Here is a 16,240-nt window from a genome sequence, read left to right on the forward strand (position 1 = left end):
TAATCCTGTTTGGTAACATCCTCAGAAGTATGTTAATAAGTGGAAATTCAAATACTCTTTCTTTTCTGAAGGAAAGTTGCTTCAAATGCTGTTTTAACTTTTTTGAACTCATAACAATTTCTCTACTTCTGTGGGCATGCAGGTAGATTTGGGGAGAGTCCTAGATTATAATTTAATGATTTAAATCTTTCATCAACTTTTATTTCTCATTATCTTTATTTGGCAAGACTGCCTTTGCCTAGTGATCAGGAACTAAATGCCAGACAGGAAAACATCATGAAGTCACACTAATCAATTATGATTTGATCTGCTTTCCACAGCTTTTATTTTGCAGGTAACAAACACGTGTGGCTTTGTTCAGTCTCTTCCCGCATCTCAGTGAAGGACTAGAGATGGGGCTTAGTGAACATTAATCTTGCACTATTGTATGTTGAGCTGACTTTGAAAGATGCTTTTAAGCATGCATGGGTGATGTAGTTGAAATTTGAACTTCAATATATTATTTTTACTGCAACTTTCTTTAATTCTGTAGAGATCTCAGACTAATGAGTCATGTAATAGATGACCAAGTACTTAAGCAGAATGTGAAATGATACAAGGTGGGGACATAAAATAAGATCTGTGACAAGCTGAACACATTTATTACACAAGAAGATATTGAAAATGAAGAAGTAACTACACAAGATATTAATCATTGACTGAATTCCAATCACTTGAACTTTACCAAGTAACAGATTTTAATTTTGGGGTGGGGAATTCTGTTTGGTGGATTTGGGGATATTTTGATAAAAAGTGTTTATGGCACATCTAGTCACCAACACTATTATGTAAACATTCTGGATTAGTACTTATAATAAGGCACTAAGGGATAGTGTCCCAATTTTAATGAGATTAGTCATTGAGTATTGGAGCAGTACGCAGCACTAAAATTAATAGAAGTACCTGGGAGTTGTTCTACTTAGCACTGCAAAGCCAATGCCTGGATGAAAGGCATTAAACACTTACCTACCCTGCCCTTCTGAAATCACTGAGCTTTAGACATGTAAATAGATTTGACTTTGCAAGCTTAAATTGACAGAAGCAGTGAGAGGCTGAGACGATCAAGTTACCACATTTTTGCTGAGCTACGGTGTCTCCCAGTCAGTATACTAAGAAAAGTGTCTTAGATTAACATCTGATTTCAATTACCTTGTATTTGTGACCAACTCAGAGCATTCACTCAGGACAGCCCTGGTGGAAACAAACTAACTTTTGTGAAAATAGTAAGTCCCTCCAATGATGGAACTCAGCCTCAGAAGTGATTTACAACATTTGGAAGCCCAAACACTAAATCCAAAGATTTAAGCATCTAAGGTCCTGCAGTGTCTGCTTTTTGACTCTTGGGTCCAGACCAGACTCTAGAACTAGAAGATAGATGCACGCACTGTGCAAGCTATGTGTACAGTCAATGCCTGAAGAAATTAAAAACTGCACACTGAGCACAGAGTACTTGAATGCAGTGCAGTGACCTCAAAGTAAGTACCAGGGAAATGTAGAAGCTTGGAGTGAATTCTAAATCCCATGCATAACAATACCTTATACACAGCTGTAGCGAATAACCTTTTTCACTCAGACCCATGGCCATGAACTAGCAACACAAATGAAAGCTTAAATTAAAAATCAGTTCTGCAGTGTAGTTTTATTAATTTTGCTTGAAATTACTAAGGAAACACTACTAAAAAAATCATGGTTTTGAAAACGTGTTCGCCCCAGTAGCTTCCATCCTGAAATAATCAGTCTTGTTGCTCACCATCTGCAGCAATACTTTCTAAAGTAAATAAAGCTGTAAGAACAACTGCTCAGATTAAACCTTTACATTTGTCAAATGACAGTAGCCCATTTAAGGCCTGCTCCTGCTCAGCTAAAAAGATTCCTGTTACCTTTAGTAGGATGCACACCAAACTCCTAATACAGCCTTTTGTGAAAAAAAGACCCGCTCGTCACAGGTAATGATCAATACTATTTATTCAGCAATCTTTGCTATTCTGTAAATTCCTAAGACCTTTTCAACCCTTCCATACAAATCAAAAAGGAGAGCAGAATGGGGCGAGATGTTTCATTAGCAATATATAACATAAGAAGTAGACAAACCAAGGTGATTTGCAGCCTTGAATCATTGTCCTGTATGCATCATAGAACAAGCAAAAAAGTCATCTCGTGTCATTTTTGATTCAGCAAAATTATTCCTTATTTCCCTCTTCAGTAGCCTTAGCTACCTATGATTTCAGAAGTCTGGGAATCTTGTAGAACATGTAAGGTAAACTCTTTGGACAGCAAGTTTTCCTAACTTTCATCCAACCTTCATCAGAACACATAAGTTATATACTTTTCTACAAACCATTGTCAGCAGTATGACCCCAGTCGTCATGTCTCAGACTGGAAGCAGGACATTTTCATTCACAGTCAGTAGTTAAAAATGCTGTTTGCTCCAACTCTACTGTTATGCATCTAAAGAGAACAACACTCAAATGCGAGTACTGAAGTCATGTTCCAGCTGACAAAGAACTACTGGATATTTTGCCGCTAGTAGTTAGACAGTAATGAAGTAAAGATGACAAAGATCACAAAGCAACAGACTGCAAATCACTTGAATCATATTTTGAGTGGTGTATTATGGTAACCTATAAATAACTAATTGCATAAAATTGCTTTAGTAGTTTCTAGATGGCAGCTTTAATTAAAAGCACTGGAGACATTTAGATGTTTAGAAATGGATGGCATGTAATTTGCCCTTTTACCAACCATAAAATGGTAATTAACCAATTTGATTCACTTCTTCCTATTAAAAGTTTTATGAGAGTCGCAAGTTCCTTCTAAATACAGTTTTTCTTCAGCAGAAGGTGACATTCTCTTTTATTGGTCCTCACCAGTAGTTTTAGTTTTCCTTTTACAAATTTTTCAGAAGTTCAATTGGAAGTTTTCAATGTAAAATGCTCATTTGCAAAGTTTTTAGCTAAGCAAAAAGTAGAATTTCCAAAAGTGGGCAACAGATAGCTCTAGCTGATGTTTACTGATGTGTTTTAAAAGGATTTGTTCTCAGAAAGTGTCTCTTAGAATGCAAGTGCAGGCTATGATGGGGGGGAGAAAAAATAACAGGGAATTTACTGTATTACTTTTAATCCATATTTTTAGCACTATAAGCTTAGCTCCATTAACATTGAAATGCCAAAGTTTCTGGACTGAAAGATCATATATATAATAATCATCTATATTTTGAATGTATAGCTATAAGAACTACACAGAAAAGTGATCAGTTTGCTTTCAAAGTGTTATTTGCATTTGTAATCATGTACATATGTGCACTAAGGCAGATCTGTCAAGGGAAGTAACCCTTTAATCAAAATTAGTCCTGAGAGCATATAAGAGGTTATAGTCAGCCTTCTGTGTTTATCATGGTTGTACCCAGCCCATGTACTAAGTACTATTTTGTGCAGAAAACAGTTATAAAGAGCAAAGCTTTTTCTGCGGAGTCTTTCTAGTGATGATACTTAGAAGCCATGTCCAATTGCACTAGCAACCATTCATTTTTAATGTTAGTTAACAGAATTTAAATGGTACTGATTAAAAGACCTCTGAGTGTTATAAATATTGTTTCAAGATGTCTGCACATAAATCTACTAGAGACAGATGTTCGTAAGAGCTACTGTTTTACATTCAGGTACAAAACCTAGTCCTATGTAAGACAGTCCCAGTGACTAAACATGACTAAAAGCAATCCTTCAGTACAAGCACGTTACTCAGAAACAGAGATTGTACTCAGCCCTGAGGTAAAGAACAAGACTAAATCCTTGCACAACTTTATTTTGTCCTTACTCAGACATCAGTGTTTAATGAGAAATCTCATATCCAAGCAAGGTTAAGTCTGTCATTTGTGCAATAGGTCACATTTGCGCACAAAGACAGCATCAGTTGGGCATACAGTTTAGTGCTACAGTTCCTTAAAAAACAAAACCAGACTGAGAGCCTAATACAAACTACATCTCATTCACTGTACACAGATACCTAAAAATGACCTTTTTTTACTCACTTATGGAGTGAGCAGTGTTCCTACTTGCATTCAGTGCAATTCATTACACTCAGCATGTGCATGTTTCCTCTCCGAGTTCCTCAGTGATTAAAGCACAGTTGAAGTGCTGCGTGTGATTTGATTCTGCATTACACTGTACGTCAGAAAAGGATTAAAAATAAGCTCTTGGAGTACAGATTATGTGAAGCATCATGCAAGATGTGACAGGAGCGTTAATGAATCCAACTCTAATAGTGAATAAATTGGGACAGTTTAGCCACAAATCTGTATTTTGTTTTCCAATGGATGCCTTATGTAGGGTATTTGTCAACAAGACAAATGCATAAGCAATGTTTTTCAACTAGGTAAAGTCATGTTGGTTTAGTATACAGGAGTAAGCACTGGAAGCAGTAGTTCACTGTTGAATGCATGTACACTGGCACTTGAAGAAACTGGCTTATTAGGAAGTACCAGGAATTTATTATCTTTAGTAAAAATACTGAAGACATGGACTTGTTTATGCCATCACACTGGCATATGTACTTCCCTTGCAGGTAGATTACCTTTCTGCAACGGCTGCAGAGCAAAATATATGCTATTAATATTAAAGGATCTTTGGTTTTCTTATATAGTCAGTGTTTGAAATCCATTCAGCAACACAGCTGAGTAGCTTTATTTCATTGCAGCATAATTTTTGATTTTTATATAATGGATGGTTTGCAGCCAACACAGCCATCTGTTCACAGGAAAATTGCGTAAAACAGAAGATGCACTTGCCCTAGTGATAGATCCCGGCCTTGTGTTATCCATGGCACGGATCCGATCCAGGGCTGCACTACCCAGGTGAGAGGCATAGCTCCTTGCTTACCATGCAGAACCACCCCTCTGCAAAGGCAGACTAAGACACAGAACATGTGCTGTAGTTCCCACCCACATCAGGTTTCTCATTTGAGTCTGTGAACCACACTGGAAAGCAAATCAAATCCCATCTAATATTGCTCCACAGTGCAATATCAGTAAGGTTAAAAACATGCCCAACAATCATAGCTGCATGCACACCACAACAATCACATATGGTGGTCCTTGCTCCTCACACCTTCCCTGCCACAGCAGTCCAGCATGGCTTTTTCTTCTCAAAAGGAGTGTTGAAGAGACTCTCAAGAAAGTAGTAGGAGGTTGGGGCTGAAGAGACTTTTGTATCCAACTTTCACACATCCCTGAAGAAAAAACCCTAAACAATTTCCTAGTAGCTTTTCCATTTACTAATAATCCCTTAGCATGCTTCAGCTTTACAGCGTAAAGGTGATCAGAGCAGGACAGAGCCCAGCAGGAGCCCCTGAGCATCCCAGCAAGAACAGCAGCAGGTGCCTCAGAGCCCAGCTCCACCTGCTCTGTGGCCCCAAACTGCAGTAGCAGAGTCACCACAACCATTCTCATTTTCTGAAGAGAAAATTTATTCCTGTACAAACTAAACTGCAGATCACAACTCAGGCCTTTGGGAACCGTTGTCATGAAAACCTCTGCAGACCTCTAGATCCACCGCAGAAGGTGCAGTGTGGTTTGCTCTGTTGGCTTCTGCCACGTGCATTTCCTCAGACTAAATAACATTTGGAAAAACCTCATCAGATTTACATATTAATTGTTTAGATGGTCATTAATAAACAGGCTGGGTGTCTTTCTGCTATGGTTGTGGGTTTAGGGCAAATGTTTTAGCAGCTCAGTTGTATCAAAAGAGACTTTACAGTTTGCTTTGCAGACCTAGCCTTTGTTTCTGAAGGGGTGGCAGGCCCTTAGCTCCAGCCCTGCAGGCACCCCTAATTCTGGCCTTCTGCATGCACGGGTCTCTTCAGTGCAAAGTCTGTTCAGCATGCACGAGGGACAGAGGTGCCATCCCTTACCGAAAACTGGAACACACAGGTCACCCCCCCAACAGCAAAATAAACGCTTTGCTTCTCCGACACGCTCTTTACCTCAACTCACCTTCAAACCTTCAGCCTTTCAGATTTCTAATTGGACTTCTCAGAAGCAGACGACAGCCATGAGCTTGCCAGTCATTCTGTAGTTTCCAAAAGCACTGTTACTCTCTAATTAAAGAATAAAGATCCTCTGAAGGAGCCAGTACCAAGGAGGTATGGTCTGTGAGCTCACAGGCCCACAAGGAGTCAGGCCCTAAGATGTCTGCTTTTCCTTTAGCCTTTTTATAACCTCCCAGCTGACCCATCCAGGCCCCCAGGTGATTTCAATCTCCCAGGTGACACCTGTCACTGAATTGGACATTTCGGTGATCAGCCGCTTCACATAACGAAGCGGTGTAGCCTAACCCTGTACCCTGCGGCACTTCAGCAATCCGTGGGCATTTTGTGTCCTGGATGGAGAAGGTGACAGGATGGCGAATACCCCTCTTCTAACGGCAGTTCACAGCCAGATGAATACGCTTGAACTGACAATTTAAAGAATTCATTTCAACTACCGACACTGTGCCGATAGCTAGCCTGAAAGCTGGATGTAGTAGGACTGCTAGCTGCTAAAGTTAACTGTGGTGGCCTTTGGATTTTTTTTGTGATGATACCCTCAGACCTTCGCAAGGTGCCCAAACATCACCTGTGGTGAAGAGGCACCTCCAGGCGGGAACGGGGCGGTGGGGGACGTGATGGCAGGCCGTGCCCAAACCCTGTCCCCCCGCGAGGCCTTCGCAGCCTCCCTCGGGGCCTCCCTCTCAGCCAGAGTAAGGGCTGGAAACCCTCCGGCAGAGGAGGTCGGGCTGCTCCGGCGGAGGGGAACGTTGAGCCCTGGCTAACCTCCTGGCCGTGACAGGACAACTGGTGTGGACGTTATTCCCGCTTTCTCTTAGAAAAGAGGTGGTCACGGGCAGTTTGTCTCGGGACCCTGCCACTGAGTGTTAACACCTTAAGAGAAAGCGTGTTATGCTCAAATGTGTATGTAACTCGAACTCAATCCCTAGGTATTTCCAGCTGCCGTGTACAGGTTTATTTAGGGGTTTGGGGAGACCGTCCTCCCTTCTCCCAGCCCCATGGAAGATGCGTGTTCCCCATTAGGGCCGCCTGGTGCTGCCCCTGCCCCCCAGACTGCTTACTCTCCCTTGCCCCCAGCTACAACTGCGCCTATATATTTTAAGAATTTAAATTAAGTATAAAGAAATGGGGCTGGGAGGTGAAGGGGTTCAGTTTCGGGGGTTGTTTGGTTTTTTTTAATGGCATGTGGAATTGCTGTGTGAGATCCTAGACTGGCGTGCAGACAAGTGTTTTGTAAACTCAGAGTACATGCAGCCTTCAGTTGTGCTAAATGCAGGGGACGAAATCAAGAACCATATAAGCCACTGTCCAAACCATCTGTTCAAGTCCTCTGCCTTTCATTTCAGTGTAGCAGAACATAAATTCATTATTAAAATAGCTTGGCTGTGCACAGCAGCTGCTATAATTGCAAAGTTATGCAACTTTAAATGGGAAATTACGAAGTAGTTTAAAGCAAGAAATTGAGTGGTTTTGGTAGAAAGGATTTCACAAACCTAACATGAATAGAAGTGCGTTTCTAGCTGTATTTTCAACATGTCAGTTGAAAAGATCTTACAGTTCATGCAATACAGAAAAGTCTAAGGAATGCAGGAAGAACTGGTGAGAAAGTGTTAGACTGGGACAGAACAAGGCTGGGCGTGAGTTATGACATGGCTGTACCACACACCGCTGGTGGGAGACAGCAGGGCAGCCCTTCCTCACTTTCCCCACTGAAATACAGAGGACCATGACCTTTCCTTTGCACAGCCCTCGCACATTTGTTTCAGGGTCCATCTCTCCTGTGCAGTGCAGTGCTGTTGCAGATCCAGAAGTAGGAGAACTGCACTACCTCCTGCTGACGCCCACTGTTGTCATGAGGCTGGTTCCAGTACATGATCATCGTCTTGGGCAACACTGCACTGCAATACGTTCTGCAGCACAGATACTCCCTCTGCCTGCTAAGCAGAGCCTCGTTTGCACCATTTGTATGTATAGCCCATATCATGACAAAAGTCTCATTTTCCATGGGTGCTTCTTCCTTGCTCAGACACTCTGATAATTCAGATGGTACAGTAAAAAAATAAAAAAAAAATGCCTCTGCATGAGAATTGAGAAAGTGAAAATGAAGAAAAATCAACTGTAAGAGAAGTTTTTAGAAAAGCTAGTCTTGTCCCACTTGGTGATGGACATGAAGTAACGTTATTGAAGAGCCTAATTCTATGTATATAAAATTACATTACAATTAAAGCCTCTGCTGTTTTGTTCTGTTTCTTCCTCATATCTTCCCTCTTTCTCTGTAAGTAGACAGTCTGATATATGGGTATGATCTTTCCATATACAGTTTGTATAAGCCTCAAACAAGTAACGGATAGAAAAAAAAAAGACATACTTTTTTTAATCAGCAGACTCTCAGAGTCTGAGAGGAAACATTTTAAGCTCATACTTTTTAATCTAGATGATGCCAGTACTAACACTGTTTTTTACCCTTTCCCTTCATCCAGGTATCACTGTAGATAAGCATGGATTTATTTACTTTGTTGACGGTACCATGATTCGGAAAATTGATGAGAATGGTGTGATCACAACAATAATAGGTTCAAACGGCCTCACATCAACCCAGCCATTGAGCTGTGACTCTGGAATGGACATCACTCAGGTAGACACCTGGTTTTCATGTGTTGTCACTTTCCTACACATTGTGGAGACAGATAACTTAGTTTCTTGTACAAGGATTGTATATCAGAATATGCTGCATGAATCAGGTAATTCTGGACTGCACAGTATGGAGTGGATCTTCGATTCACATGATTATTTTAAGGTGTACCATATAAATGCAAAACTATACACTTGATTTTTTTCCAGGAGCGGGCATATGAATGTGTAGGGGGGCTTATATAAAGAATACATACTACTTTAGAAAGTTGCTTGCTACTCTGAGGTGATAGATCTTCAGAAGTTTAGAGTGCTTTCCTTTAGTCCAGCAGACTGATTTGCTTGAACTACTAAATGGAAAAAATATATATTCTGTTTACATCTAAGTCTGTCCTAAATCATGGAGGAGCATTACAGTAAGTAATTACACAACAGCAGTATCACAGTGAAGCTAGTGCATTTCAATACATTCTCAAAGTGCTTTTCAGTCCTTATTTCAAGACCAGTGTAAAAGAAATACATCTAAAAGACACTTATCTCATCTCTAGTTTATGCTAAAAAAAAATATAGACAAACATGAAGAAACATAAATGGTACTCTTGCCTAGTCTGTGAGCCACACTTAGGGATAGCACAAGGAAGGGATTGGCCTTTGCCAATAAATACTTGAATTAATCAGCTTCAAAACGGGAGAAAAGCTGTACTTGAAAAAATCTTGAGGCATTCAAGTAACATACTAAAATTATATGATGGACTGTGTAAGCTAATAACCAGGATCCAGTTAATTTTGCATTTCATTTCTCCCTGCCCTTTCTTCAGTCCTTCAGAATTGGAAAATCACAGTTAAAATACACTGTATTGGTAAGAGCTTGCTCCTCATTTCTAAGTAGACTTGGAGTACTAGCAGGTGGCTATGATCTTGCATTCACATACATGAAGAATGTGGGGTCAATGTTTTGGGTAGCTCTTATCAAATTTCAGAGGGACAAACAATGGAATCTAATGCTGTTGTCACAGAAGCACTTGGGGATTTTATTACTAGAGTCAAAACAGAAAAATATGTCTGTGTTCCATTTCACATGTCACTGCACACTAAGTATTTGCAAATGTGGGGAGGGGTACCTCAGTTTCCTCAGGGGAACCTCCCTGTTCCCAGTTCTGGGATAGACAGGCTTTTGTATTCTCTGTGGTCCAGTAGACAGATAATTGTTCCATGTAAAGCAGAACAGGGTCAACTGGCTTAGTTGTGCTAAACCCAAGCTTAAACTAGCCTAGTAATTGTCTTAAGATCATATGGCTTGTGGGCACCTTGGCTTCTGCTCTGGCACCTCTTCTTACAGGAAAGCCAGTCCTGCAGGTGATGAGCAGGAACCCACTACAGCAGGCAGTGCTCCCCAGCTGGAGGCACTGATCTCCCCTCTATTGCTACATACCAGCTGGCAGGAGCGATGCTTTGTGGAACTTAAAGCTGCCTGAAGCACATTTGCTTGCTTCTTGGATAGATGTAACAACTGCCTGGGGCATTAATAACCAGATTAAATGTCTCTGAGGTGCAGGGAATGGTGCCAGGTGCAACGTCTGCTCCCTGCCTTCTCTTTGTGATCTGCTTCTCAGGCTTTACAAATAGTTGTTTTACTGGCTATCCAATGTGTGGCTGTGTATTTGTGTTGAAATTTTTGCTCGTTTTGCTTGGTAACCAAGTGTCTCACTAAATCTGAAATGGTGAGTCTTGATCGTTTTCAATTCCTTTAAAAAACTGCAAATACCCTTTAGCAAATAAGTTGCAGCAGGGGGTCTGGCAAATGCAGAAATAAAATTATTTTATTTTTTAAATCAAAATGAAAATCAAGAAGTAAACTTTTGGGGGTGAAATCAAATATGCCGAATTTGTAAGGAGATTTAAATAGTCCTAAAATTCTATTTTTTGGTAGGTTGGCTACTTGCCAGTAACAGGTTTAGTTTACCTTACTCTACAACGTAGTTCCAATAACATGGAGAAAGGGCTTCTACAAAAACATAGATAAGAAAAAAGCATGTTATAAAGCAAATTCTTCTTCATACTGCTCTCAGGACATCAGCATACAGCTAGGGTAGGGCCTTCATTTCATATGAACAGAAGTAATGTTTTTTCCATGAACAATCCCAGAGCTTCCATGCTGCAGCACCTACATGAAACTATTGCTGCACTTTTCTCAAAATTTTGCAAACGTTTCAGCATTCTGGGAAATCAAGATACGTTCTTACCACATAGATGGAGATAATCTTCAGATAAATTGTGAATGCATGCCAGTAAATATTCTAAACAACATAATAAATGATGGCATAGTAAAGTGTCCCTAAAAAGTGGCCAGTCTCATTTTGTAAGCCTAACTATAGTAACACTTTCTGTATAATTTTCTGTCACTGATTGATAGGTGAAGTCACATTGTTGACAATCTGCAGCTGAGATGTACGTATGGCTTTTGGAAGCATTTCTTGTGTGGAGGATTTGTTTTGTGGGGGTTTAAGTGAATCTACTTATTGAAATTTTTCACAAAATCCATACTTTTGAGGTTTTTCACATACTCGGTAAAACACAGACATGAAATAAATGCTGAGAATGTATGTTCGGAGAAGTAACTGTATCAAATTTGCTCAATAGTCTTCTTCCAAAATTGTTGCTGATAACCAGAAAAGCCTATGAAATAATCACATCCCCTTGAAGTCAAGCATGTTAATCTGAAATTATATCAATGAAAATAAGGGAATGATATTTTGACTTAGTCAGAAACAATTGTATATCCTTGCAAGACTGCTGAGTTTATTCCAGAATGGCATAAACATAAATGAAAAATGAATTTGGCCCATCTCCACTTAAATTGTTTTTTGGCTAAATTACAAATGGCATTTACATCAAGAGAATATGGTTTGCTCACAAATTGCGTGTTTAGAGGGACTTACAAAATGCATTAATAAAATCAATTCTCAAAGCTAAATTTGTTCTGACAATAAACCAACGGCTTGCTCAAAATCTGTATTTCTGGGTTTACCAAAGTACAAAAATATACTCTTGAAGTAAATACATAGAGTAACTGGCCATTGCAAAAACTACCGTAAATGACAAGCCTTCACTTTAAGGCATTCACTTTAATAAATGAGTTGATCATGAAAGGGTTTAATCATTTATTCCAATATCAGTTTTGATGGAAACACTTCTTATTAATCATTCTGTGTTTGTTATCCACCACCTTCTCATTCTTAAGCATAGTGTTCTGCATTCATACCAGGGGGAGGGAAGGACAGCTGGGGTTGAAAAGATTATGTGTTGTGGCAAATAAACCACCAAGCTCTGACTAATGACTTTGATCTCATACTTCACTGTGAGGATGTTAATCTGAATTCAGAAGGAAAAGGACATTCAGTTGAGGTGTTTATATGGTATGCCAGCATTCTCAGTACTATTTCAGCATGTGCAAAACTTGGATGACTTTTCTTCTCAGCACAGATTTTAGCGTTCTTCAATCAGTTAATAAGGAGCAAATATAAAGAAAATGGCTCTTCAGAGCTAGGTTTATGAATATATATGTGTATATACTCAACACTCACCATTGGTGCCAGGATTTCAACAGACACCTACATTAAAATCAGTTTTTCCCTTATCTTTCATTCTGATAGAGCTGGTCATATTTTTTGAAAATGCTGCCTCTGAAACCTGGAATGCTAGAACATGAAACAAGAGCTAAATTTTAAAGGCAAAACATTTTTCAAGAATGTCAAAAGGTGGTGTTGGTCTTCATTGGTTCTTTATTTTTTAATATTCACCTCACTAATCAACAGCACCCCGAATCTGAATGCTGGACTTTTCACATGAGTGCCCCTGCTGCTCGGTCCTTGGCTTCTTCTAGGTCTGGCTCTCATTCCTCATGTGCTCGTTGGAAGCTGTTTTGTTGCCAGTTAATTAAATGAATAATAAACCCATGTTGAACCTTATACTTTTGCATCTGAGCTGGAGGCCCCATGGATTGAGCTAACTGATCCCCCAGCTGCACAGTCTACTGAATATCTCCTTCTGTCCAATTGAAGCCCATCTGTAGAGGACAGAATTACCTGCTATAACTCCTACCTTTCCCATACCCTTTGGCCAGGAAGACTGGTGTAGCTACTCTAAATCAGGGACATAAGCTTTGATCTAAAATACTCCTACTGACTTCTCAAGTTGCTGCACTGCTAATTGCTCTCCAGACTTGCCCCAGCAGTGGGCTGCCTGGGGGCACCACCCCGCAGCAGGACCTGCGGCAGGGCCTCCCGGCCACAAGCAGCAACGGGAGCGCTAAGGGAGGAGACCGGAATGGACGGCGAAAGGAAAAGAGAGAGGATCATCCTTCTGTTTCACTGCCTGATGAATTTGGGCTTGATCCTGGTCTAGACCAGGGGCATCTCTAGGTTGCTCTTTTTCTCAAATGTGCACGCTCTCCTAGTGTTTGCTGCATCCCCAGGGTATACAGAATTTTTTTAGCCTGGTTATTGATAGCACATGAGAGAACGTTGTGTGGGTATGTCTGTCTGTCTGTCAGTATTCTTTTCCTCACAGTAAATCAAAATCTTGGGCTAATTTCACACAAATTTGTAGAGGAACACCAGCCTTCTCAGCAATTAAATTCCTACATGTTCCATAAAAAATATTAATCCAGTTGGAGGAGAGAGACCTAAAGTGCCCTTTCAAAAGGATATATTGCAGCATGAGCTTTCTTTTATTAAACTCCAGAGATTCCACTCAGGATCTAATAAATGCCCCATTCACAGGAAAAGCTTCATTTGGTGTTTGGATCTTATTAAACTCCCAAGTCAGTCAGCCATGAGACGGAAGTCCTTAGGAAACCAGACTTCATTAGATCCAGCGTTCATAGAAGTTATATTGACGTTGTGGGAGGTTTTGTGTGAAAGTAAAAACACTTCAGCTCAGCTTGAGCGATAAGCTTCACTGCTCTTCTGCCTCCATTGCTGTGGTGAAAGCTGAGGAGAGAATTAGCAGATATTTCTACCATCTTGTAATTTCATCCTCTATCTTTCCTCCCGTGAGAAATATGTGGGCTGAATTTCCACCACTCTCAACCTCAAGTCATTTATATCTGTGCGAGTGGTAGCAGTTAGCATTTGGGAACTGTTTAAACCAATCTCGAGCACAGTCGCTGCAAATATAGAGACCAAACATTTGCAAGGCAACAGAAAATGCATCCCAAGAGCTTTCTCTTAGCCTGTAACCATGGCCTTGTTCTAGTGCTGATGTCAGTCCCACTAGGCATGAGTCTGTGCCAAAATAATAGCTCCGGCCTGATTGATGGTGTTAATAACTGTCACTGCTGCGTTCCGAAATGAAAGGTCTGGTTTGAAGACTTTTTCTTGACATTTGCACTTCATCAGCCTTTGTTCAGCAGTTCTCCACATGAGGGAACCATCTATATTGTGTTGCTTCACATAAACTTCAGTGACACTGCAAAATGTTTTGCTCCCTTCTAAAAATGTGACAGTGTTACTTACGTAGGCGATATGCTTGCATCGGTCAAATTAAAAGGCAGATTTCTAGAACAGGGTTTAAAGGCGACCCACACATGGCAAGAATGCTGTGTCCCGGACAGCCTACTTTGAATGATGGAGCAGAGGGGAGAGAGCAATACATAATGCTGTTGATGACCTACTTGAAATAGTGAAGTGAGAGACAGAATGCTGGAAACCAGGAGTAAAGATGAGCAGAATCGCTTGAAAATGTAGTATATCTCTCAAAAATGCAAACGCTGACATTGCTCCTGCAGTCACAAGTGCTGCAGGCGCTCCCCACCAGCATCTGCACAGGCACAATATGCTTCAGTGGCATTGTGGAAGCCTTTTGAGCAGAACAAAAAGCTCCCAGGACATGGTGACCTCACTTGAAAGCATCAATGAGGGTCTGCTCATCGGAGCAAGCGCAGCCTGAACAGAACTTTAACTGGGTACGTTTGGAGGAAGGAAAGGAAAATGTGAAAGACAAAAATATGATCTGATGAACGGGTGGAAATGGGGAGCGAGCAGCCAGCATAAAAACCAAATTGATTCTAGGCTGAAGTACTTTTAAGCCAGGTTGAGAGTAGGATATAACAAAGCAACAGCAGGATTACACGGAGCAAATTAATTCATTAGTATCGCAGGTCAGAGGAATGCACGCTATCCCTTTAGGTGCTTCTCTACATACCTGACAGTATATACTGCACTCTTGTAAAAGCAGAAAGCACAAAAGGCTTTCTCATTGGCTTTTTTTTTAATACTTAACACAATATTATTAACATAATATTCTAATTGTGTTAGAGAGCTGCATGCCCTCAAAAAGGAACAACTATCTTTTCACTGTAACAAAGTATTGCAAAACTACACCTGCTCTTGATTTACTTGTAGTCCTCTACCTGTGCGAGGCTTTTGATACACTGTTCTAGATATGTGTAATTAATGCATCATAAATATTCCAAATCTCTGAACTGTGTTTTTCAGTGCTTCGCAGAAACATGTTTTATGTGTATTCGTGAAATTGCTGAACAAAAAGCACACAAAGCAGAAATGACAATTTATAGGCCCTTTAATTTTTATGTGTGGTCTTCCCTTACAGAAGACTTCCAGAGCTTTTTTCTTTTTACAAAAGATCTTTATTATTATTTTTTCTAATTTTTGCTGCATGAAGGAGCCCAGAAAAGCTATTATTTTTTTCCCCAGTATAAAGTCATCTTATTCTCTAGTTCTTTTTAATCTGTTGCTTTATTTTACGTTCTTTCTTCTCTGGCTTTGCTGGAGCACCAGAGAAGCAAACTACAGTGGAAGTTGTGGCCCTAGCAACATCAGCAACTGTTTTGCCGCTGATTTCAGTGGAACTGGGGCTTCTCACTGGGTGGTTTTCGGAGCTTAATTGAAAGGGTAGGGAGTGGCAAGTGTGTAGCAAGGAGCAACTGTATCCTAAGAGAATGTATTTGCTTCTGAAAAACAGACCAGAACAGGTAGACAGAGCCTTTACACAGGCTTTTTCAAACCTTTTTAAAAATGAACACACACACACACACACATACACCCAATTAATTGTTAGGCTTTGGAAGCCTATACAAAATAATTCCAGACACAATAGCATATGCAGGAGCAAGCAGTCACTACTATCCATACTTTGAAGTAAAACCAAACTGAAAGCCTTTTTAAAAAAAGGTTCTTCAGGTAGCAGATAAAATAATCTTTTCAAGGGGTAGAGGAGAGGTTAAGTAGCCTCTCTTTAACAGGAACTGAGAGAAAAAGAGGCTCATAGGATTAGGACCTCAGGTGGAAAAAAGTCTGTGAGAGCTCATGAATCAAACTTGTAGGTGTATAATGTGATTTTTAGAATATCAAACAGAAAGCAGGGTGGTTTCATCACAGCTAATTTATATTCTAATCAAGTTATTCTATCACTGAATTTGAAATATTAGTCATAGAAGAGAGATAGCATGCGATGAAGTCACACTGCAATTTCTTCCTTAAAGCCCAAGTGCTCTTTTTGTATTGGTCAC

At 40.2% G+C, this 16,240-nt stretch overlaps 1 protein-coding gene across 6 annotated transcripts in view; it reads left to right on the forward strand.

Moving 5' to 3' along the window:
* Window positions 1-16,240, forward strand: part of TENM1 (teneurin transmembrane protein 1) — a 342,601-nt gene that overhangs the window by 287,347 nt on the left and 39,014 nt on the right. For all 6 annotated transcript variants that reach the window (XM_049827935.1, XM_049827938.1, XM_049827940.1 and 3 more), the window contains one exon: window positions 8,559-8,713. In XM_049827935.1, the coding sequence (XP_049683892.1) occupies window positions 8,559-8,713 (155 nt within the window). The remainder of the gene's footprint in view (window positions 1-8,558; window positions 8,714-16,240) is intronic.

The sequence above is a fragment of the Accipiter gentilis genome, chromosome 24 (assembly GCF_929443795.1).
Source record: "Accipiter gentilis chromosome 24, bAccGen1.1, whole genome shotgun sequence".
Lineage (NCBI taxonomy): Eukaryota > Metazoa > Chordata > Aves > Accipitriformes > Accipitridae > Astur > Astur gentilis.